The sequence below is a fragment of the Callorhinchus milii genome, unplaced genomic scaffold, assembly GCF_018977255.1.
Source record: "Callorhinchus milii isolate IMCB2004 unplaced genomic scaffold, IMCB_Cmil_1.0 Scaffold26, whole genome shotgun sequence".
In the NCBI taxonomy this organism is placed as follows: Eukaryota; Metazoa; Chordata; class Chondrichthyes; order Chimaeriformes; family Callorhinchidae; genus Callorhinchus; species Callorhinchus milii.
The window spans coordinates 1,972,228-1,995,027 of record NW_024704767.1 but is presented as its reverse complement, the minus strand read 5'-3'; the positions used below and the strand labels follow the sequence as shown (position 1 = coordinate 1,995,027).

The 22,800-nt window shown below is 37.6% G+C and overlaps 1 protein-coding gene across 5 annotated transcripts in view; it reads left to right on the top strand.

The window, feature by feature from the left end:
* tcf12 (transcription factor 12) overlaps window positions 1-21,820 on the top strand; it is a 94,119-nt gene extending 72,299 nt beyond the window's left edge. For 2 of the 5 annotated variants that reach the window (XM_042344067.1, XM_042344070.1), the window contains 9 exons: window positions 4,382-4,460; window positions 8,018-8,088; window positions 8,837-8,908; window positions 9,382-9,588; window positions 16,418-16,532; window positions 16,681-16,843; window positions 17,337-17,566; window positions 18,131-18,333; window positions 19,513-21,820. In XM_042344067.1, the coding sequence (XP_042200001.1) occupies window positions 4,382-4,460; window positions 8,018-8,088; window positions 8,837-8,908; window positions 9,382-9,588; window positions 16,418-16,532; window positions 16,681-16,843; window positions 17,337-17,566; window positions 18,131-18,324 (1,131 nt within the window). In that variant the 3' untranslated portion in view covers window positions 18,325-18,333; window positions 19,513-21,820. The remainder of the gene's footprint in view (window positions 1-4,381; window positions 4,461-8,017; window positions 8,089-8,836; window positions 8,909-9,381; window positions 9,589-16,417; window positions 16,533-16,680; window positions 16,844-17,336; window positions 17,567-18,130; window positions 18,334-19,512) is intronic. The other 3 variants (XM_042344068.1, XM_007906516.2, XM_042344069.1) reach the window with 2 other exon arrangements.
* The last annotated feature ends 980 nt before the right edge of the window (window positions 21,821-22,800 follow it).

Here is a 22,800-nt window from a genome sequence, read left to right as displayed (position 1 = left end):
CTCTGGTTCATCTGGACCAGTGTCCAGAAATTGTGATTGTCGCGCGTGACTTTTTTAGGAATAAATAAAATGAAGGAGCTTCTAAAATATAATTGTAAAATGGTAGGGTGGCAAAATGGGTTGCTCCCTCTTTCCATTTCTTGTGTTCTACAGTTTTGCTAAATATTAATTGAAATGCACATAAATCTCTAGATTTTATTCTTCCTTTTCTTTCTCTTTCCCCACCTACCCCCACTCCCTCCTCTCCCCCAAACGTAAAAAACTACTCATCTGAGTAAGTAAGATTGCTAGGTTGGAGGAAAGTTGAATACAGAGGTATCCAAGGCTTACACAATCCAGTGCTGCTAGTCTGAATAGTTACTATTTGTGCCAAAGATAATAGTCTGGGCTGACTGGGAGCAGCTGTTATTTAGTTGGGTCTGTCTTAGTAACACTTATTCAGAAATCGTAGCAAATGATTTAGAAGTGGAGAGGAAACTTTCACTGCAATAAATGTGTGAAAGTTGACAATATTACTGTTTATTTTTGTGCTTCACAAGACGTGTGAATGACTTGTGCAGGGAAATGGATTGCTTTTTTCCTCCTCCATTTGTCAACCACAGACGATATCAAGCCCTCCCAGGTCAGGTTTAATCCTATATACACTGTGCGCAAGAAGTGCGATTCCATCCTTCTCCCAAAAGCGTGATGTGGGTGTGTACGCACTTGGGTACGGGGTTTGAGACTGCTCTGGATCATTTCATGAAGGCACTTTACAGACAGTGGAGAAAGGAGGCCTTCATCCAATGGTCTTGCGTTGAATTCGAGCCAGAATTCTCTCGAAGCGAAAGTTTAATGTGCTAATCCACTGAACCCTACAGTCCTTCGTTTTACGTTTTTCATATGGAATGTAACGATCTTATAAAATTATAAATTACCGACAATTGAAATAGTCGCTCGGATTGGTAAAGCAAGCTGTGCGCCACGCGAAATGTGACTGCAAGGAATTGAGTGCGACAACTTTTCCTTGAATTATTACTTGGAACAAATCGCCTGGTTTTAGAGGAAAGGCCGGGACAGAAATGTTTCATCTCAATAGTGGGTGGGCATTGGTTGCTACAGTAACGTGATTCTGTCATCCTGTGTTGCTTGGCAGGAGCTGCTAGGTCACTCCATAAATCATTTCTGTCATAGCTGATGGTGATGCATTCCATCTGCTCTATCAGTGCATACCACAGTCTGTGGAGTACAAATCCCTCATTTTCCCAGTCCCATCTGTTTTCCCTGACTTTATGCAATTGTTTCAACATTAAATTTGTAACACCAAAGTTCTTTTGGAGGGTGGAAAAAAAACATCTGTTGCAAATTATCAAGTGAATAAAACTCGTTTTGCACGCAGCGCTGCGAACATATCCAACATATTTTCAATCCTGATTTTCAGCATAAAATTTGAATTTCATCTATACTTTTTCTTTCTGACCTAAAACTTGCCCTGCTTGTCGTTAAGCAGTTTGAGATAGTCACACACTCCATTTTCAAATGATATGAATTGATAACATGAACCTGTTCACCTAGCCATTAGAGTTCACAGAAGATGTCTATAGTGCAGGGTGCATCCTAGTAAATAATCCCAGGTAGAGTAAAATTGACGTCTTAGTGGACCAGTGACCATGCTTTTATTTGGGGACCCAATTTCAAAACTGAACCAATGTGCCTTTGAAAATCTTATGGGTACTTTCTAATGTGTGTGTGTGTTAAAGTACAGTACTGGTCTCTCTTTTTCTGCAGGTTCTTGGATAAAAGAGTAGTAAATAGATCATTGTTTTAGAGAGAATTCTTCAACAGTGCAGCGCCACACATTGTAGACGAGTAAAAATGCTGCTGTACTGAACATGGAAAAGGAATTGTTCAACTGCACCAGAGTAGACCGACTGAGTTTGCCCTTGAGCCATATGTTGTGACCACTGCATTGTACTAATTAAATGTTGTTTGGTAAAAATGACTGCACTGCTCCGGGGACTAACTGATGCAAATATTTTCTTTGCAGGCCTCAATTGGGTTATAATTTTAATGTATTGCCTGATTGATACCTGCTTTATATGCCAATCGTGCAGGGAACGTTAAATCAATTATTTTGTCGAGGTTCATGATTTGTGTCCCATTTTCAGAAGCGTACCGGAATCTGTGCAGATGTTCTGTTTGACATTTTTACTCCAGATTGATCTGCAAAGTTTGCAGGAAAATTCTATATATAATGTAATGTCGCCCTTTATTTGTTAAATTAGAAAATAGATACGTGTGTGGATCTTTTATTAAAGTTTTGCCACTTTAACAGAGATATTTCAATCATCAGCTCATCTCATTCTTCCTGTTTCTTTTTCCTCAATCTCATTTTAATAAATGATCTGCTAAGCTTTTCTGCTGTTCTAAACTGGAGTCTGAAATGGACATTTTTATTGATTGTTTTTCTTTGTGCTACACTAAATTGTTGCTTGTTGGACATGGACACTGTTGCGATGTTGTCTTCTTATCTTCTTATCCTGCACTTTTCCCATTAAAGCCATTAGAACAGCACCAACTTTTTTTTTAAAAAAAAGGTCTGGCAAATGGTTTATGCTTTTCTAACGTATCAAATGATGATGCAGATTATAGCAAAACCGATCGTTGCATCACCTGCACTGATGGCAGGACTGAAATGGTACATGTCTTTTCTGAGTCTTCTCCATCCCCCCAAAAAAAGATATGCCAAACATTTTGTAATGAAGATGGTGCTCTTAAAATAAAACTAAGTTATTCTTTAAGAGCGTGCATCACTTTTGCATACATACGTTTTTCAATGTATTTCAAAAATCTGTGCAAATCTACTACATATTCCTTTTACGTGTATGCCCACAAACTGATGTATTATAGCAGAAACATCTGGTTTATTTCAGCATTTAGTGCCAAACCAGAAGACTTGGATCTTATGCAGTTTAACAGTGCAGTTTTTTTTAAACCAAAGCTTCGTCCATAACAAATTAAATCTTTTTTTTGTAGTTATTGAGATTTTGCAGTAATAGCTGTTTCAATAGCCCTGTTTCACTGATTTGATTTGTACATGCATGAAAAAGGCTTTGGTAAACAAGCCATAAATGAAGGTCTCTTAAATTGTGGTCTTAATAAAATTACCTGTGCAAAGATGTGTAAAATCTAAATAGGCTTAAAAATAAAACCTCCAGGGATAGAATGTGGGTGGCATTGCATTCACCTACTCATAATCCTTACATTGGCAACCGAGTAATGAACACTTGAGAAGTGGAGCTTCATTTATTGTTTAAAGAATGTTCACAACAGAAGGTATTCGGAGGAATGGTTTCTGTCTGCTGGGTAGTTATTCGATTACATCTGCAACTGTTTTACTGAAAAATGCTTTGTTGAGTTATAGGTTTCTCAAGAATTCACTGTGCCAGGGCTTTTTTTTGGCTTTGGAAGAAATTAAAACTGGATGCATAAAAGCTTCATTAACTCAAACCCTCAATTTATCTATCTGCTATGTCAGCACCTGGTTAAAGAAGTAGATGTGTTTCATTATAAGGCCTTATACATTAATGGTTGTGTGGAGTATCACCTGATGAAAATATCAGCACAGAGTTTGAAATTTCTCAGAGTTGTGTGCCCTGATCTTTCTCTTCTGATGACAAATACGGATACAGAGTCCTGTAGCTCAGTAGTTAGAGCACTCGCTTTGCAAGTGAGAGACCTGAGTTCAATTCCAGGCAGAGGGCGAAACCTTGGGCAAGTTTCCTTACTCCACACGCCTAATAATAATCCCTCCAAAAACCAAAAACAATAATAAATTGGTCATTTTCAATCTACGACTGTTTGTGGGACATTGCTGTGCGCAATTGGCTGCCGCGTTTGCCCACAAATATACCGTCAATTCACTTTACAGTGTGTTCTGTGAAGCGCTTTGGGAAGTCCTCCTGACGTGAAAAGTGCTATACCAATGCAAGGATTATTATTATTATTATAAATCCTATTTGTATGTGGAGGCATAATATTGTGCCAAACACGGTCACTAATCCAAAACTGTAACTTGCACTGCATTTGTTTAAATAGATAGAAGGTTTCTTAAATGCGTTGATACTTTTGTGCCCGTGTCAACAAAGAATGTATTCTGTGGGTTTTGACGTGTTATTTGAAGGTGGGCTCTAGAATTTTAAGCCTTCCAAAATGTTACGAGCATCTTTATAGCCACTTGGATGTTGAGCCAGCTGGGAGGATTAATGGATCCAGTTTTTGCAACTCGTTTGTTGCAAAATTGCTGCATTACCTACAGAAGAACTGAATCAAAATTTGGCAGATATTGCAGTTGTACAATATTCATACATGTAACAAGTAAAATAACATTTCCTTTTGGCAGATTTATTCACCCGATCACACCAGCAGTAGCTTCCCATCAAATCCATCAACACCAGTTGGATCTCCGTCACCTCTGCCAGGTAAGTTTTGTTTTCAAAACTGCATTCTAAGTTTGGAAAAACATCCACATTTCGATCCTAAATGAGAAACCTGGCAACTCCCAAAGTGTGCAGAGTCCTGACAAATTAGGAGCCGTATCTTGATTGCAATTCCATTTTTACCTCACAAAGTATTGTGCAACTGACAAAACGTTGACTCTTTAATTTAAGATTTAAACCTCAGGGTTTTATGTTTTGCGCACTAAAATGTTACCAGCCAACCCATTCCCTCCACTCAGCAGGCAGTGGCCTGCTCCTTGTCCTCTGCCCTGTCCACTCCACCATTGGCAGTCGGGCTTTCTGCATTTACAGCTGTTTGAAACATATATTTAGGGAGCATCAAATTCTTGATATGCTGATTTTTTTAAACTTTTTTGAAATTGGGATATGTTTCAGGTTTCCAATCCAGCACATTACAATTTAATAGGAATATCTATATTTGATGTTGCTCCTTATCATGCCGAACACTTTCAAACTATGGTTTACTTTAAAGTGCAGTGACTGCTGTGTAGGGGAAAATGCGACAGCTAATCTGTTTCAGCAAGGTTTCACCAACATCAATAGCTTGTTCGCCACCTTCCAAACTTTGTAAAGATTGAATGTAGGTTTTGGAAAACTTGATGCTGGGAGTGTCTATATTTACTGTATTTAGCATTTGTGGAAAGTTAGTTTGAGTCCAAAGCAAGTTGCTTATAATGAATGCATTGCAATACTTTCCAGCTGCTCAATAATTTGAATGCTGTTTTAGGAGTTTCCATGAAAGTTGCCATAGAATTAATGTGGACCTCATGTTATTAACAACATTATTCTGGTTAAACCTGCGACGTAAGTCAACTTGGCTAAACTTTCCACAGACACTGTCGTAATATCCAGTGTTTGTGTTGCTATATACATTACTGTAGTTGGCTATTGAACCTTCATTTAGATTGGCATTTGTTTTCATGTAGGTCTTGCGTTGTATAATAGACTCCTCGTCGATTAGTGGCTCTTTCCATTGCATCTGTTATCTGTAGAACAATTTATATGAGAATCTTTTATTCAGATTCATTTACTGTTATTCAGTTATCTGATTGCTGTGAAATGTTACAGTATAGATGAGGTACAAATGTCCGCTATATCGAGATCCATTGGATCCTGCCACGTACACTGAGTTTATCTCAGCTGCTTATCTCCAGTTAGACAGCTGATGTTAATCAGACACCTCGCTTAAGACTGACTTTTTTTTAAACGCAGCAGTTTGGGAAGTCAGAATTCTAGAGAGGGTGATCTGACTTACCCTGGGACTTGTATTTATCTTTAATTTACGATGGAACACTGGTTACAAAATTATGTGTATGTAGAGTTGGAAGATGGTTGTGAATATTGAGCTGAGTTTTTTTTTTGGGGGGAGGAAAAAAAGTGCAAAGCTTTAGTTTGAATCTGTGAGAATCTACTGAACAGCTGCTTTGGGCAGTTCGTACAGTAATAACTAAACGCTTCTTGTTGAATTGTGTAATGAGGGATTAATGAGTTTCTCATTTGATTCGGTGGTCACATTGAAGATGAAAGTGCCGTGTGTCAATTTGATATGTGTGATCTTGCAGAACAGAACTGGAGGTTTACACAGGTGCAGTTTGCTGATTACAAAGCAGCATTTCAAAGCTGTTAGCGAGAAAGACATCCCAATTTTTTTTAATTCGCACTTTTGTGTAACATTTTTCTGGAGTAGGATTACAGCAAATCCTATTTTTAAAAAGTATGAAACTTATTTTTTCAAAATTTGGATCTAGATGTCATTAATTTTACACACTTTGATCAATTTTACACCTTTTCTCTGTGGGTGGAAAATGTTGTGAAGGATGCCCTTTCGATGGAAAAGATAGCAGGTTTGACGCAGCAAAATCTTGAATGCCTTCACTAGATCCTCCAGTTAGCAGTCTTAATAGGACTCAGCCTTCTGGCTAATTGATTTCCCCCCCTCCATTAACCAACTCAATTTTAAATTACAGATTTCATTCTTAAATGTACTCTCCGTTATGGAAAGCTGTCAGCTTGGCTGTTCGCTCGGTCAGTTAGCATTCTCGCCTTTGGGTCAGTTATTGGTCAAGTTTTACTGTCTTTTAGCTCATAGTCTAGGCTGACCCTCCAGTTGGGAGCACAGTATTGTTAGAGATGTGGTCCTTCTTGTCAGATATTAAAACAGAGGTTCCATCTTCTGGTTCAGGTGGTCTTTAAAGTCCCCATGATACTGTTTGAAAAGATAGCGGAGTTTCTCCCGATCTACTTACTGTCCAACAATTCTCCAAATCAATTGGTCATTCATTGCCTACTTATTTGTGGGCATTGCCGAGTGTGAACAAATTGGCCGACATGTTTGCCTACAAATAATCATGACACAAGACAGCAAATGTCTACAAAGTGCTTTGAGATGTTTCGATGATGTAGGCATTATATTAACTGTAAGCAATATTATTATTACCTGCAGCGATGAGAAGCCTTATTAGACGGTCATTCTTCAGTGTGAACAAAAGACATTGACAGTTACCAGGCAGTGTTTCATTGATGACACGTGAATTTTGTTAGTATGATGGGCAGACAAAGATGGTATGGGAAGAGACGGTTTATGTTACAAGATTGCAGCCAGTTCACATTGGTACATTTTGGAATGGCCACAGGAATGAAATGTACCCTCGAAAGAGTCCGGATTAAGTTGGAACCGGTTCAGTACTTGGAGTTTTGGTTAATAATTTGGAGACAATTCCAGCCTCAGTTAAAAAGAAAGGGTTGTTATGAACAACACAAGTCTTGGTAGATTTTGTTGTACCTAACGAGAAAGTAACGTAGAGATCACCCAATATCCATTGTAGGGTTTAATATGAAATGCGAGCACATTCTTCCTGAAAACTTTCACAGCTGTAAAATGTAATTATTCTGAAATTCATCACTGCCAGTTTCTAAATGTGATGACTGGGCTCAGCATGGCATGATTCCAACTGGTAGCAATCTGATGAACAGACATCCGTGCGTTCAAAGTGATTAGCTTTTGTCACTGAGGTAATCACTGAATTTTTATGGTGGTGTTTCTTGTTCAGAATGCTTTTTTTTTTACATCTGTAAGCTGACAATTTGAAAAGAAATCAACAAATATTAGTTCAGTACAACCCATCATTGCTGAATGGTACCACATATAGTATTACATTTCATTTTCATATTTTGCAATAGATATTGAAAGGTACATTCTTGTTTCATACCTGCTGCGTAATGCTCCAAATTGTATTTTACAATGTATTTTCTGTGAAAATGTGATCTGTTTACACATTAAAATATTTCAAAGGATTGTACGGTGAATGTCTGATATAGTCACTTTGCATTGATTTATCTGAATGCAAAGGGACATACCTGACATATTTTGCTTCCCAGGGAGCCTGAACATATTTATTTTTTATTCCAAACACTTTTTGAAATCGTACATTCATTGTCTCTGTGTGTTTTAAAGCTTGTATTTTTTTTCAAATTGTACACTGAGATGCAACTTCCTTTGGACATCTTGATCTAAATAGGTGCTAACCAGTGGTCTCGATCAGGAGCAAACCCATCATCTCCCAGCTATGAAAACTCTCTTCACTCACTGGTAAGACAGACTGGACCCACTTTGTGAAATCCTTTTTCTGCCAAATGTAGTTTGAATATGAAAGCTTAGAATTGGTGTATGGTTATAATATTGCTGAGTGCCAATTCTTCTAGCAAATGAGCTGGAGAAAATCAACAGTGAAGGCCGTAATCACCGTTATTGATGCATCAATCCACTTTTCATGCTTATTTTCTACAAGTAAATTTTGGTCCACTGATTTCTTTTAACGTTCTCCACTTTTCCATTTTAACAATACATTTAGCTAATTTACTCAGTGAAATTGATTCTCTTGGCAATCTTCTATACTGACATCATGTGCAGTCTCCCTCATCCCCACTGCCTGCCCCCCCTCCCCCCAAAACACATTCTGAGGAAGGGCAACAGAATTGAGGTGCTCATAGGAGAGTTACTTTTCCACTAAGACGCAGAAAGATTTAAGAGAACGGGTCATTCTCCAAGTTGCTGGTGCAGATGGGAATTACATATGGTGTGTGATCAAAGGCAGAAACTGTAGATTAGATAGGGAAAAGAAAAATTGTGTTCAATTTACTTTCCATTTAAACAGCCTGCATGTCTGTTTGTACTCTGAAATGAGCACGGAATAATTGATATCTAAATTTCCGTTCACTTCTTTTAACAGCTAAAATAGTTTCAACATTCACTTATTTAACCCATTGGCTTGGCTTAGCTTTCTAAGTGTTTTTGTTTGTATTAATGCCTTTTGCTTGTTCTGTCTTGGCTTTACCAGAAAAATCGGGTTGAACAGCAACTTCATGAGCATTTGCAAGATGCAATGTCTTTCTTAAAGGATGTCTGCGAGGTACTATTTCTCTTACAACAGTACATTTCCATCCCTGATTCGCCATTCCAAATCGGTCAGCCATTTGCATGAACTACAACACTATTCCATGAATCTCTTCTGGCCTCAAAACACAATTTTACTTTGTTTTAAATCATTCCTGTTTATTCGAAGATTTACACATCAGAGAAAGAAGCATGTCAAACAACTGTTTGTTCATTGTACTGGAGAAATCCATAGATTTTAAATTGTCCCTCAAATGGAATGTCTTTTCCTTTTTTTTAATATTAAAAAAAACTCTACCAGATATCCACATAATTTGAACTTCTTTTCCCACCAAATGCCTGTAGCTGCTGTTGCAACCATTTGTGTTTTTGTGGTCATTTTCTTTCTGGTTATACCCTAACGCATTAACTGACGCACAGTGTATTTACCTTTATCAGACGTGTGCCAGAGAAAATACGTTCGTTCTATCACCGTATTTGTCTCAACAGCAGACTCGAATGGAGGATCGCTTAGACCGATTGGATGATGCTATCCACGTTCTAAGAAACCATGCTGTAGGGCCTTCAACAAGCATGTCTGGTTGCCATAGTGAAATGCATAGTTTACTGGGACCATCACAAAATGGGCCAATTGGAGGATTGCATTCAAACTATGGAGCATCTGTGCTGGTAACTTCCAGTCGACAAGCATCAATGGTAATTATTTTCTATATTAAGAAAAGCAGAAAGCTGCCGAGTTCTTTATTGATTGATTTTAGTTTCTACAGCAACTATTTGAAAGGAAAGTTGATTGCCGTAGCAAAAAGCAATTATTGAAATAAGGTTTTGATAACCCAGTTGGATTTCGAGTGTCCACTCGTGTAACAGATCAATACAATGAACTGTTCAGGTTTAATGCAGCAGTCAAAATGTATAGAACAGTATTTGTGGCGTTAGCCACTATATCTTTAGCTACTATACCTCTGGGTCTGGAACTTTGCCTTGCTACCCTACTCCTTGCCTTCAGAAAACACCCAAGAAAAAGCATCTCTTTGACCATGACTTCATCGACATCCTTAAATCTCTCATTTTCATTTCCTTGCTTGGTTTTGAGCTCTTTGAGACACTTTTGCATGAAAGATGCTGGATAAATACATGTTGTCACACTTTAAACTGCAACTATGTACAATTGGACTCAACCACAATGTGTAAGAGATTTTTGTTTGATATTATGTTGTAAGGCATTTAGCTTTCTTGTTTGAATGTGACTGTGCTTGACTTCAGTAAATATCAATGAGAGGTGGAAAATCTATTGTAGCTGTCAATGATGGTATGTGTCGTTTATAGGTTAAGTTCTATTCTGAATGTTTTTTTGCTACACATGCAAATTGTGGTAAAGCATAATCTGCTGCCACAGTACGATTACCGGCATTTATACTACATTGCTGATGTGGACGTGTTCTGATTGGACAGCTGTTGTGAATTAAAATGTCGAAACAACACAGTAATTTTCAAATGCTCCCAATTTCTCAATCATCCACATCAAAGATAGGTTGATGCAACCATGTCAATCGTCACTCTTGTGGCTTTTTGGTTGGCTGAGAGATAATTCAGTGTCTCGGGACAGTTTTTGCCAAACTAAACCTACTTCCTTTAATGTGGCTCCCACGATCTATTTTGGAAGTGAGAATTTTGGAGGCTGAAGAAATAACTCTGTTTCATTTTTGAAAGAAAGTTTCTTTCAAAATGAGATCGGACAAGAAACATTAAAAAGTCACAGGAAGAATGGAAATGGGGAAAGAAAAGCAAAAATGTTTGTTAATTTTAATTCTGCTGTTTAAGATACTTTTGAAATGATTAGAATTTTGGATTAACTATTTATAACAGTGCACAAGATCGATGTGAACATTCAATCTAAAGAGTTTAATTCTTTTACATAAATGGATTGCTCTTTAAGTTCCTTTCCTCATGCCTACAAAACACTTAGTTTTATGACAAGCTTTTAAGCTTTTCATTCATTTTCCAAGTCAAAGAAAGCTATCTATATTTGGAAAAAACTATGGATTTTATTATCTGTAGGAGTGTAGTTTGGAAGTTGAAAGCTTTATTGAAAATATTTAGCAAATTATATTTTTAGTCGAGCCGAATTATCAGGAATAAATTGAAATCAAATTAACTCCATGCAAATTTAATTTGAATAAATAGAAATGATTTACGTAGGGGTCAATTTGATTAAAATGTGCACATGCATATATTGCACTTTGTCCTACATTATGTAAGCCTACATTTAGAACTTGGTTTCTTTAACGGAATTTACTGTTAGTATGGCAAATTTCATTTATACCCACAAAAATAAAATGGTTCTCGAGTATTTGAAACAAGATGGGGTTATTATCAACACTTTCTGGAGTATATTTTTGTGCATACAATTTAGTGATCATTTATAAGGTGAAGAAGATTGGTTCACTTTGGTGCTTAGTTATTGCTGACATGACTGTACACACCCATCTTGATGTAGGGTATCACGAATAGTGAAGGATTAAGGATTGATATGTAAATAATCGATTACCAGGGAATACTGTGCCAAATTTAGTTTCTATTTTTTTTCACATGATGGCTGAATTTTGCATTATTGCAGGATTTGTTGTGTAAAACTTGTTTAGTAGAGTAATTATTATCGTTAACGGCTAAGTCTCTGTTCCATGGACAGTTGTAGTTACTACAATGAAACTCAGGATACTGCCTTAAGAAAAATCATCAAATTCACATTAAGTCTCTGAGTTTAGCCAGTCTATAATTGAGCCAGTTTTGTAGTAGAGAAAAAAACTTCTTTCATGGCATTAAATCTATAAGAATATTATTCATTTCTCAAGACTAAATGAGGGTTCTCTGGACAGCAGGAAAATTGAGGTAAAGTACACCTGCTTTGTGGTCCAAATGTATTCCTTCCCTCTTTCCCAATCTGCAAAAGAAAACACTGCAAAGCCTTGTGAGATTCTGCTGTAATCATATGGAGAAAATCATTTCCACAGAGAATTTTTAGATTATAGTTGCATTTTTTCCAGATGTGTAAGAACTGGCACAAATGTCCTTGAATTTTATGGAGCAAATGGGTAAAACAGGCGAGCTGGGCCTGAGCTGCAGAAACTTGGAAAATTACTTTGAGAAATAGAGCTAGCCAAAACGACATGAACAGAGAAACAAGCTGCAGGAATGTGGTGTTTAATTTGTGATTCTGAAATTGAGCCTTTTTTAGCGAAAGGGTTTGAGCACAGCTGTAGTGGAAGTATCAGTGGAGGGAAGCAATATGTACATTAGTCCCCGGACAGTATCAATTGATCGTACCTTCCTTGAAAATGTGGGAACCATTCATACAGCAGATAGAACCATAGAAATGCAAGGTGGCCGTTTGGCCCATTGTATCTGTGCTGCCTCTTTTAAAAGCAATTCTTTCAGTTTTATTGACCTGCCCTTTCCCCATTACCCCGGTACTTTGCTTCGTTTTAGGTATTTGGTTCCATTTTGAAAGCTAATATGGGTTCTGCCTCCCCCTTATCCTACCTATTCTCTATGGGGAAAAAAATTCTAATCTCTCCATTTGCTTGTTTACTAACTATAGATGAAACACATGGACGTCCACAGCCTGACTGTCTTCTGCCACCTTCTTCTCATTCCAGTCCACACTTCAAAAACATAGAATTGCATAGAAAATTACAGCACAGAAACCACCGGTTATTCAGTCCAACTAGTCTGTCCGTGCCCATGTTTAGACTCCACACAAATGCCATCCATCCTGCTTAATCCTTTCTCCTTTTCCTCCCTCTGTTGTCTTTTCCCACATGCATGAAACCAATTTTAATCGAAACTTACTTGAGGCTTGAACCTTCTAATTGGACTTGGAGGAAACTAACATTCCCATCCTACCACCAAAAAAATCTTGTTCGAAATGACTTGTCCTCCAAGGGAAAATGAATTTAAGCTGTTGATGAGACCCACAAAATATTCATGGTGCCCAGATGGAAGTGTAGTGAAGATATACTGACAGGACCACTGCACTGTATTCATTGAAATTTGAGGGAATTCTTGAAAAGGATGGTTGTAAATTAACTTTGTGACAAAGCAGCCGAATACTCTGGGCAGAAAATGCACTTGATTTCTGGTTTGCTCCTATAAAAGAACAGGGCAGTCACATCTCAACATTGCAGTTATTTTTTTTTGTTGCATGGTCCTATTACAGTTTGAACCGATTCCAGACTCATTCTTGCATTTGGGAACAATTTATTCTAATTCTACAGTCATGGCAGTAAACATCAAAGCCTTTGGACCCCTGAGAATAATAAATTGGGCAAAATGTCAAGATTCTATTTTTTTATTTCCACAGTTTGGACTGGAGCATTGAAGGCAAAAAAAAAATAATTGGTAAACTTTACAGGGTTAGATAATGCAAGGTTTTCCTTTTTTTTTTGTGGTGTGGTGTTCGGACAGGTTCACTGGTGAAAATCTTCTTTATATGTAAAACCACGTAAATCTATTTTTTTAAAAAAAATATTTACACTGTATTGGATTTTTATAAAATCATGCAAAACCGGGTATTTAGATGTGTGTAGGTAGATTTTTAAATAGTGTTTATAGCCAATCCTGTGTGTGTATGTGTGTGTGTGTCTATATATATATGTGTATATATATATCCCTGATGTATTATTAATTTGCAACACATTGCTTTAAAAATCACGTTAAATCTCATGCATCCACTATTGCTCCAGCATAACAAATGCTTGCATCATGCTGCCAGATGGCATGATGACAATTTTAAAATATGTGTTCGATTTCCCCACCCATACCAAATGTTACTGGGCAGCAGTGGCTGCAGAATAGCTCACATCAAAAGAAGGTCTGAGGCTGGTCTGAGCCAGTTTGGAGTTCAGGAGTTGGTAATGATTCCTTTCCGAAATAGATTTTGACAAACTAACACTCACCTGTGACGTCTGTTTTAAAACACTGAACAGTGTGTTATCTTTCTGAAGAATTTGACTCCAATGAAAAATATTAAAAGTACACCAGTTTGTTTCTTCTCCGGTTGTTTGTAGAGCACTGTTATGTTAAGGGAACTTGTTCGCAGGATTTTCTCTCTTGACGTTTTCTATTTACATGTATTAGTGTTTTGATGAAGGCTGAACACACTGTTTTTATGTATCTTACACAACTCTAGAAAGATATTTCTAAGTGCTTGTAATAAAATTATTCCTCCTATGTATAAAATTACTGTCGAGCCGATTGCATATTAAATGCTGGATTGTGGATGGAATTGGTGCACAAGCGCCACCGTGTGTTCAGAGTGATGGTGGTGTTTGATTTGCTCCTTTAGCCTTTGCAATTTTTCCATTTGTGTCCCACTTTTTTTGTGTAGTTACTATCCGATCTTTCGTGGGTAAGTTGGAAAATTCCACATCTAGTTTTTCAGGTTGAAGGCTAAGAAAGCGTCTGCAGGAGTAGAGCATGCATGGAATTGGAAGAAACTTGTATATTAATCAGACCATTTAGTCATCTATCCATATAAAACAAATCCAACTTGATCACAAAACTATCCATGTAAACAATTGATTTCAATGCGACTATTTGAAGTGGACAAAACCATGGATACTACAATGGATACTGAAAAATAGTTTTATGTCCTTTATCAGGAGATTATTGTAATTAAATGGTTGAATTGAATTTTAAATTCAGTTATTGCCAGAAAATGAAAAATGAAACTGAAGATTATGAGAGCAAATTTAGTTTTATGAATATGAGTAACACAGAATACTGTAATTATATCTTGAGCTGTGCATAGTATAATTAAAAATCAAGTATTAAATAGTAAAACAGTTAACATAGCTTGGAAATACCATGGAAAATTCATTGTCAGGATATCAAGACAATAACAATGGATGTTGAAACAAAAACAGAAGTCGCTGGGAATGCTCAGCTGGTCAGGCAGCATCTATGGAGAAAGGAAAGTGAGTCCACATTTCGGGTCCATGACCCTTCGTCAGAACAATGGATGCTACTGCTTGGATCTCAAGTCAAGAGTCTTGACTTGAGAATCTGTATGAAAGGAGAGGGCTAACAGTGGGCTGCAGAACTCACTTGGTTTTAGTCGAAGTGATTACCTATTCTAATTGATATAAGGTTATCTGAGGCTAATTTAGGGATTAAAATAAACTACTGCTTGTTTACTGTCAGTTTGTGGAGAATTAAAAAAATAATCTGGGATTAATTTTGAGATTCATCAAAATGGAGGAGAATGAGCGACAACCTCAAAACATCTGTTGTAATAAATCGTAGTTCTATTTTGGGCAATAATAACAAAAGTTAGCCTTTTTGAGCTTCTGCACTTTTTGATATCAATTTAGCATTATTACTACTTCACCAATTCAATGCCGCCATCCTACCTGAAGACACTTTTGATGGAAAAAAATTCAGAATGACTTTGTTCTTAAATCTTCATGCTTAGGAAAGAAAACACATTTTAAATGAGTCAGACATTCTGAATCAGTGCGTTTTTTAAAAAAAGCAGGCGAGCTACCATTGCTACTATAGTTAAACCTGATAGTTGAACATATGCTATTTTAATTAGATGCCTTCTGGGAGTAAATTAGACATATGTGCGCCCAAGAGCAATTTTGGGGTTTGGCATTCACAACGACACTTCTAATGGGAGAAGTTTACATTTCTGATGTTTTCAGTTTTCCAGAAAATTTAAGTGAGTAAATAGTGTGGCACTGAGTCATTCAGTTAATCAAGATACGAGCAAGGGCGGTGTTAAATAAGCTCATCCTAACAAGGATGGCGTTAGTCACTAAATTATCAGGTGTCTCATGCCATCATTTCATTTCATTAATCCACTCACCAACCAGTAGGATTGCAAGGTCAAGCTCCACCATTCCAAATGAATGTGTTCCAGCCTGAAGGTGCAAATCTTTTCATTGGGTCATTGTTCAGCATTATCGAACCATGATTTCTGTTGATATTTCCTCTTTTCTTAAATTGTCCATCAAATATGATGCGTCCAAGCTCTTCCAATGCTGCAGCAGATCACCTGTTTAAAGTAGGATATTGTTGCCTTCGTTTCTTCCAATAATTTCCTTCCTCACTCCCAACTCTGGAAGAACGGAGCCCCTGCTGTCCTCATTGCCTTGAGATAAGGAGGGAGAAAAATATCAGTCTGGATTCTTGATCACTGTTTTCGTGCTGTAATAAAAGTGAAGTATTTTTGATTCCTGCACCATTTTATATTCATATCGTTGAATACATTCATATTCATAGAACGTTTGAGTTTTGACTTATTAATTCGCAAAAAAAGAAATGGGACAACGACACGTTAAAGATTATTACTAAAGCTACATTTTAGAGCTTGCCAAATAAAGTGAATTGTTTTTAAAAACAATTTATGCTGAAGCCGTGGAGTAACAGCGCTCCCGTTTCATGATTTTTCTTTATATTTAATTAGCCGTATGATAATTATTCCGTCGTAGGCAATAGTAGAATAAATTGTCGTCTTTTATAGGTTGGTTCTCATCGGGATGAATCTGTCAGTCTCCATAACAGCCATTCGATCCTCCCCAGTACAGGCCCCCCAACAAGTACAGAATTAAATCACCATCCACAGGATAACTGCAGAGGTATATCTTCGTAGTAACCTAATTCTAAATGACACAGTTGTGCATTTTATTGAATAATAAAAAGTGAAGCAATCTAAATCTTTTCAAATAAATTATGCCATTTGTGCACAGGAACTGGAGTTAACCTTGGGGTTTTTTTTGCGTGTAGGACCCTCCAGTAGTTTGCAAAGTCAGACTGCTGCCCTGAGTCAAGCTGACGTCAAGAGAGAAGAGAAAGATGAGAATACACGTGACTCCTTCTCCTCCGATGACAAGGGATTAGATGAGGATGGATCAAAAAGTGATAAACTCCAATCGGGAGATAGATCCAGGTAAATGTAGAAGCCATAAAATGTATCATGACCTTCTTATGGCAGCAAGTCACCGATGCAGTTTTCAGTAGAATGTTACACAATTTGCAACAACGACTTGCATTTATAACGCCCCTCACGCAGGGTAACGTCCCAGAGCGCTTGACAGTGGCGGAGCTCGTCTCCGAGCCGGAGGGAGGGGGAGGTGACCATAGACACGGTCGAATAAGAAGGTCTTCGTGCTTGAGGAAGAGTGTTCCAGAGTTTCAGGACATAGTGGTTGAAAGCCCGGTCACCAATGGTGGAACGGAGGACACGGGGGACATGAAGAAGGCCAGAGGCAGCGAGCGGGTTGTGGGATAAGCAGGTCGAAGAAGTAGGGAGGTGCCAGGACATGAAGCGATTTGAAAACGAGTGTGAGGATCTTGAAATCGATCCATTCGGTGATGAGGAGCCAGTGGAGCTTGGCTAAAAACTGGTGTGATTAATATGGTATCTTTATTTCCTAATACAGTAATCACGAAGAAGATGACTTAAACCCCGAGCAAAAAGCAGAACGGGAACGTGAGAGGAGGATGGCGAATAATGCTAGAGAGCGTCTTCGCGTACGAGACATCAATGAGGCATTTAAGGAGCTTGGCCGCATGTGTCAACTTCACATGAAAAGTGAAAAACCCCAAACCAAGCTACTTATTCTGCATCAGGCAGTTGCCGTTATCCTCAGCTTGGAACAACAAGTCCGAGGTCAGCACGCACTTGATAGACCGCTTCTAAATATGATTTTCTTGGTGTATTGGTGTTTGTTATCCGAGTATTATCTGTACGACTGTGTCTATAAGGTTTGTGCTTCTACTCCTGTTGGTTGAATTTAAAAGTTCTCCTACCCCCAACACCCCCCACCCCCCACCCCAACCAAAGTCGTTTCAATCGCAAATTCCTTGACAGTTTTGTCTTGTATTTTTGCACTTGCGGATACGTCTTGCACATGCAACAAGTTTTTGCAGCCCACTGCTAGCCCTCTCCTTTCATACAGCACAAGTTTCTTGGCTTGAGACACAGCAATAGTATCCATTGTTCTTGTCTTGAGATCCTGACACTGAATTTATCAAACCAACCAACTGTTCGAAACTGACGAGCCCAGACCAACCAATTCATTTATTCCTAAATTCACGAAAAATAGGTGTTTTTCGTTGATTTAGGATATCTGAAGCCCCATAATTGTCTTCTTTTAAGAGGTGCGTCTTATCCTGATGTGTAGTACTGTTTAATGGATTACAGTCGCTGATTGTGGCTTTTAAATGTTTTAAGAGAGGAACCTGAACCCGAAAGCAGCCTGCCTTAAAAGAAGGGAAGAAGAGAAAGCTTCTGCCATATCAGCAGAGGGACACTCGGGAGCACATCATGGATCACACTCAGGAGTACACTCTGCAGCTCACTCTGCAGCACACCCTGGTGCACACTCTGGCCTCACTGACACTAACAACCCTATTGGTCATATGTAAATCTGCCAGGTACTCTTCTGAATATATTATTGCAATTTATTTTACGCAAGAGTAAGGCACCTTTAATATTGTTACAATTAAGTGTTTGCTCTCAAATACAAAGTTGCTCAAATTGCATGTGATAGAAGCTTTCTCACGATCGATTCTGGAGCAAAAATGAATCGTTTAAAAACGTCTGTACGGTAGAGCAAATGGCTGCTCTGGTTTCATGCTCTTTACTGTGCAATGAAATCTTTTGCGAAAGTTGCCATCCATCATATTTTGATGTGAAATATGTGTTCACTGTAAACTTACAAGCTGTGAAATAACTAAATGTAGTCGACATAACATTTTTAATTGATATACGTGTATATGGAATGAAAATAATGAATTGTCTTTGAGCAACAGATGGGTCTGTTGTATAGAGTGAATGGAGAATGAGGCATTCTCTACGTGGACTGTATAATTAATCCACTCACCCACCCCCTTAGTTTCTTGTTGTGAAAAATGCCAGTTTCCTGTAGTGAAAAGTGCCTGGTATCATTTTGCCCTATGTTGATTATGGATGTGAAAAAGCAGTGTTAATGATCAGCTTAACATTAAGGATGTGGTTAGGCAAAGAATGTGTGTCAGGGATCCAACATTACTGGAAAATCTGCACTTTGAAATGAGAGGTGTCTGATTATCCTTTTTAGAAAAACTATGCTGAAAATACAAGGAAAAGAAAGATTCATTGTGCATGTTTAAAGTAGACATGTTTAGCAAGTAAATTAGACTCGGGAATTGCAAAGAAATATTTTTTTGAAAAAAAAACAGTTGTGCTATAATTTTCGTCAGGAGAACCAACACAGACACTATGGGCCGAAAAGCTACCTCCTGTAAATAGGAATGAGTCTGAAGAAACTAGCAGCCACGAGTTTGTGTTTGTCCATTAAAGGATATAGTTATACTAAGAATAATGGAAAGTGTAATATTCTTTGCACAATTGTTTTGTGAAAATATTTCCCCTTTGCAAAATTATTGTTTTATCGACATGCTTATGTAACAGTAAATGGCATGTTAAGAGTAAGTCATATCGACCTTCTGTTAAGTTCATTGCAAATTGCAATTTGAATCAGGATGTGCTTTTGGAATTATCCATTAGAAATATCTTAGCAAAAACCTGCAAGGATTGCAAACTTGCTGACTTTTGTTTGTTCTTGCCCCCAGGTCAAAAGTCTGGATAGTTTTTGTAAAATAACAAGTGAATCATCTTTCCACACAAGGACCCTGCCAACTAACTTTCATTAAAGCCACAGTTGGAAAAACATAACATCAGAAACCCAGAAGCAATCTCTTGATCAACATTGTGTCATGTTCATCTCTCTGAATATATTTTCTCCTGAATCTGAATTTTGGCCCATACAAAACCTAGTACATATCAGTCTGTTGAAAGTGGCTCTGCTTCTACACAATCAGAGACTGTTGCAATCGATCCACTGTTTGTGGACATTGCCTTGTGCCTAAACTTGTTGGTTGATGAATGCATTTAAGACAATTTTATTTATTATTATTGAACTATAAGGTCTACTTTGAAAGGGAATTGTTAAAATCGTAGTTTCATTCGCAGCTAGCTGATGTTAGCATCCGTCAAAGCTGTTCGCATGCAGAGAACAAAGCAGTAACAGCCTCTAACACCTAGCATTCCCAGAACCTATTAGTGTCTTAAAAATGGGAGGGAAGAGATTGTACTCTCCATTCCTTTGGCCACACAAATAGCATTTTCCATGAATCAGAAAATTCCTTGTTAGAGTGACTGTTAATTTGTTTGATCTCTGGATGTTTGAACAGTTGTAGTCACAATATACACATTTTCCTATCTTGAGTTAATGCTTGTGTCGTAATCAATTTACTTTATATTAAATGTGCTTTTTATTTGAAAAGGAGCAAGTTCTGTGACCATAGCTTCACTTAGCTTGGATTGAGGGTAGAATTCTTTTGAGCAACTTTCGAGAAAATAAGCATTCTTATTTGTTTTATTTGTAATTATACAAATGTTTTAGGCTTCATACGAATAGCATAACTTGTAATGTGACGTGCAAATTAGAACATTTCTAATTTTAGAATTGCTTTAGTTTTTTTTAAGCAGCTTAATTACTACATTTAGTACACGTGAAAAGTGTTTGCTGTAATTAAGCACAAAAGCAAAACAATGGTTTCAGGCTCTGAAGGTTGTGAGCTCATCTTGTTTGAGCGGGACCTGTAGCGTAAAGACGAACAAGTGAGCTGTGAAGTTGATTAAAATTGTCCAAAGAAGAAAAAGAACTAGGGTCACCAGCTTTTTGAGACCATACTTTGTTTTTGTTATCTCCTTATCTATGTGGCTAGTCAGTGGAGCGGGCTCAGGAGAATGATGGCAGTCCATAACATGAGCTTTGAAGTCAATGTAGCCCTAACTGACATGAGTTTTAAATCGCTTGCATTTCCAAACCACTGTCTCCCCTTTTTTAAAATAAAAAAGATTGCATCTCTTTAGCTTCCATGTAAACTGTCTTCCACTTAAAATGAGCATAAGAGAGAAAATAGCTGACTCGGGTTACTTCATGTTTGAATGTCTAAAATATATTGGCAATTGGCCCGCTACAGGATGAACAAATTATGCATTTCTTTACTTTGAGCACTCGCAAAGACAACTGAAAGAACAAAAATATCAAAACTAGTCGTCTTGCCGGGCTGATGATGAGGAATGTTATAAACACTTGTTTTGGAAGGTTTCTGTAAGAATGAATTATTTTCGACCGTCGTGTAGGATTTCGTCATACTAATTGATTCATTATGACTGTAATTCAAGATAAATTAATACCCAATTTACTGTATCTGTGGCCTTGTTCATCAGTTCAGTGTTCATGAGCTGCCAGTTGCTTAAACGTGCAAAAGTGATCACATGCCACTGCCCGGCCTTTTCTTAAGCCTGGTTCAAAGCTTTCTTTCCCTTTTGGCTACAATAGACTTTGGATTATGCCCAAAAGCTTTCCTTCAACACGAAAAAGAAAACATTTGGCTTATTTTTCGCAGTAGGTAGTCTTTTATACAATAATCTTGTAAAAAAAATAATTAAAAAAATCTTGAATTCTAAATATTACTCTTTCTAGATTTTTGAAATCAAAAGTTTTCAGTAAAAAGTTTCTTACTTTATTTTACTATATTAGGTAGAAAAATTGTAGGGTTATTTACCGTAACCTGTCCATTAATATCAGAAAAATAAAATAGCATTCGAAAACCATTGTAGGTTCTAGCTAAGCCGTGTAGTACCTATAAAGTATTGTACAAGCTAAATGTCTGAGATAAGTTGCTTCACATCTTGTTCTCCAAGTTTCAATTGTTGGTTAATGCAGATTTGTACCCGTGTCAAATTTAAGGTATTGTTGATGAACCTTTCCATCCAACGGCAAGAAGTTCAAATTTTCTGTCAACGATAACAGAAAACACTATGTATATAACATTTATGTAGCAATAAATGTGCCATCTTTTTTAACAAGTCAAATGTGTTTCAAGTTTCTTTGGGAATGTGCTTTGAATGGTGGGAGCTAAATCTGTAAATGTGTTGTAAAAACAAATGATCGGGCAGTATTGGGCACCTCTGCCCCTATTGTATATCACCACAATACAACCAAAATCTTTATTCGTGACTTCGGCATCTTGAGACTTGATTTCTCCAATGCTGTCCCAGGAGCTCCAGCTTTCCCAGAACCTTAGTCCGTATCATTCCTTCACCAGGCTGTGTGACCTAATCGCCCTTAGCCTCGTTGAGTTCCAATGGTTCTCTGTTCCCAAGGGATCAATTTAAAGATTCTTATTTTACTTTCAAATTCAAATACCTCTTCTCCAGTGGCAGCCAATCTGTGGCCCGTGGGCTGGAAATAACGATCCCTCAAACAATTGCACGAGTCAAGGTAAGTCCGCGTTTGATCAGTAATGTGTTTTCAGTTTTTTCTTTTGTTTAAGTATTTCTTGATCTATGGCATAAATCAAGAGATATTCCATCAAGAAAATGTAGTTTGTGGGGCACCACTGCTCTACATCCTCTCGTCTCCTGCAATGCCACTTACAGTTGGTTTAAAGCCTTTCACGTTGGGAGGATGTCTCGAAGCACTTCCCAGGATATGCTATAAAGTGTAGTGACTGTTTTGTGGGAGCTATTATAGTGCAAGTTGTTGATACTACCTTCCGAGGTTTGACTGCCCATTTAATTTGTTGGAAAGTCTACATATTTGGGGGTGCACGCTTTAAGAATTCCTGTTCTTTGTGGAAAAATAGCAGCTGCAAATGTACTTCCAAGAGAATGGGAAACAGCTTTGCCAACTTTGTCTTGCCTCATGAATCATTGCTTGATTTTCCTAATGACCTTCTCTGAACCATAGCATGATTCATTCAATTGTTTGAACAAGGACAGTAATACAGCTTCAAAACAACCACATTTAATAATAACCCACTTATAAGTGACAAATAATTCCACAA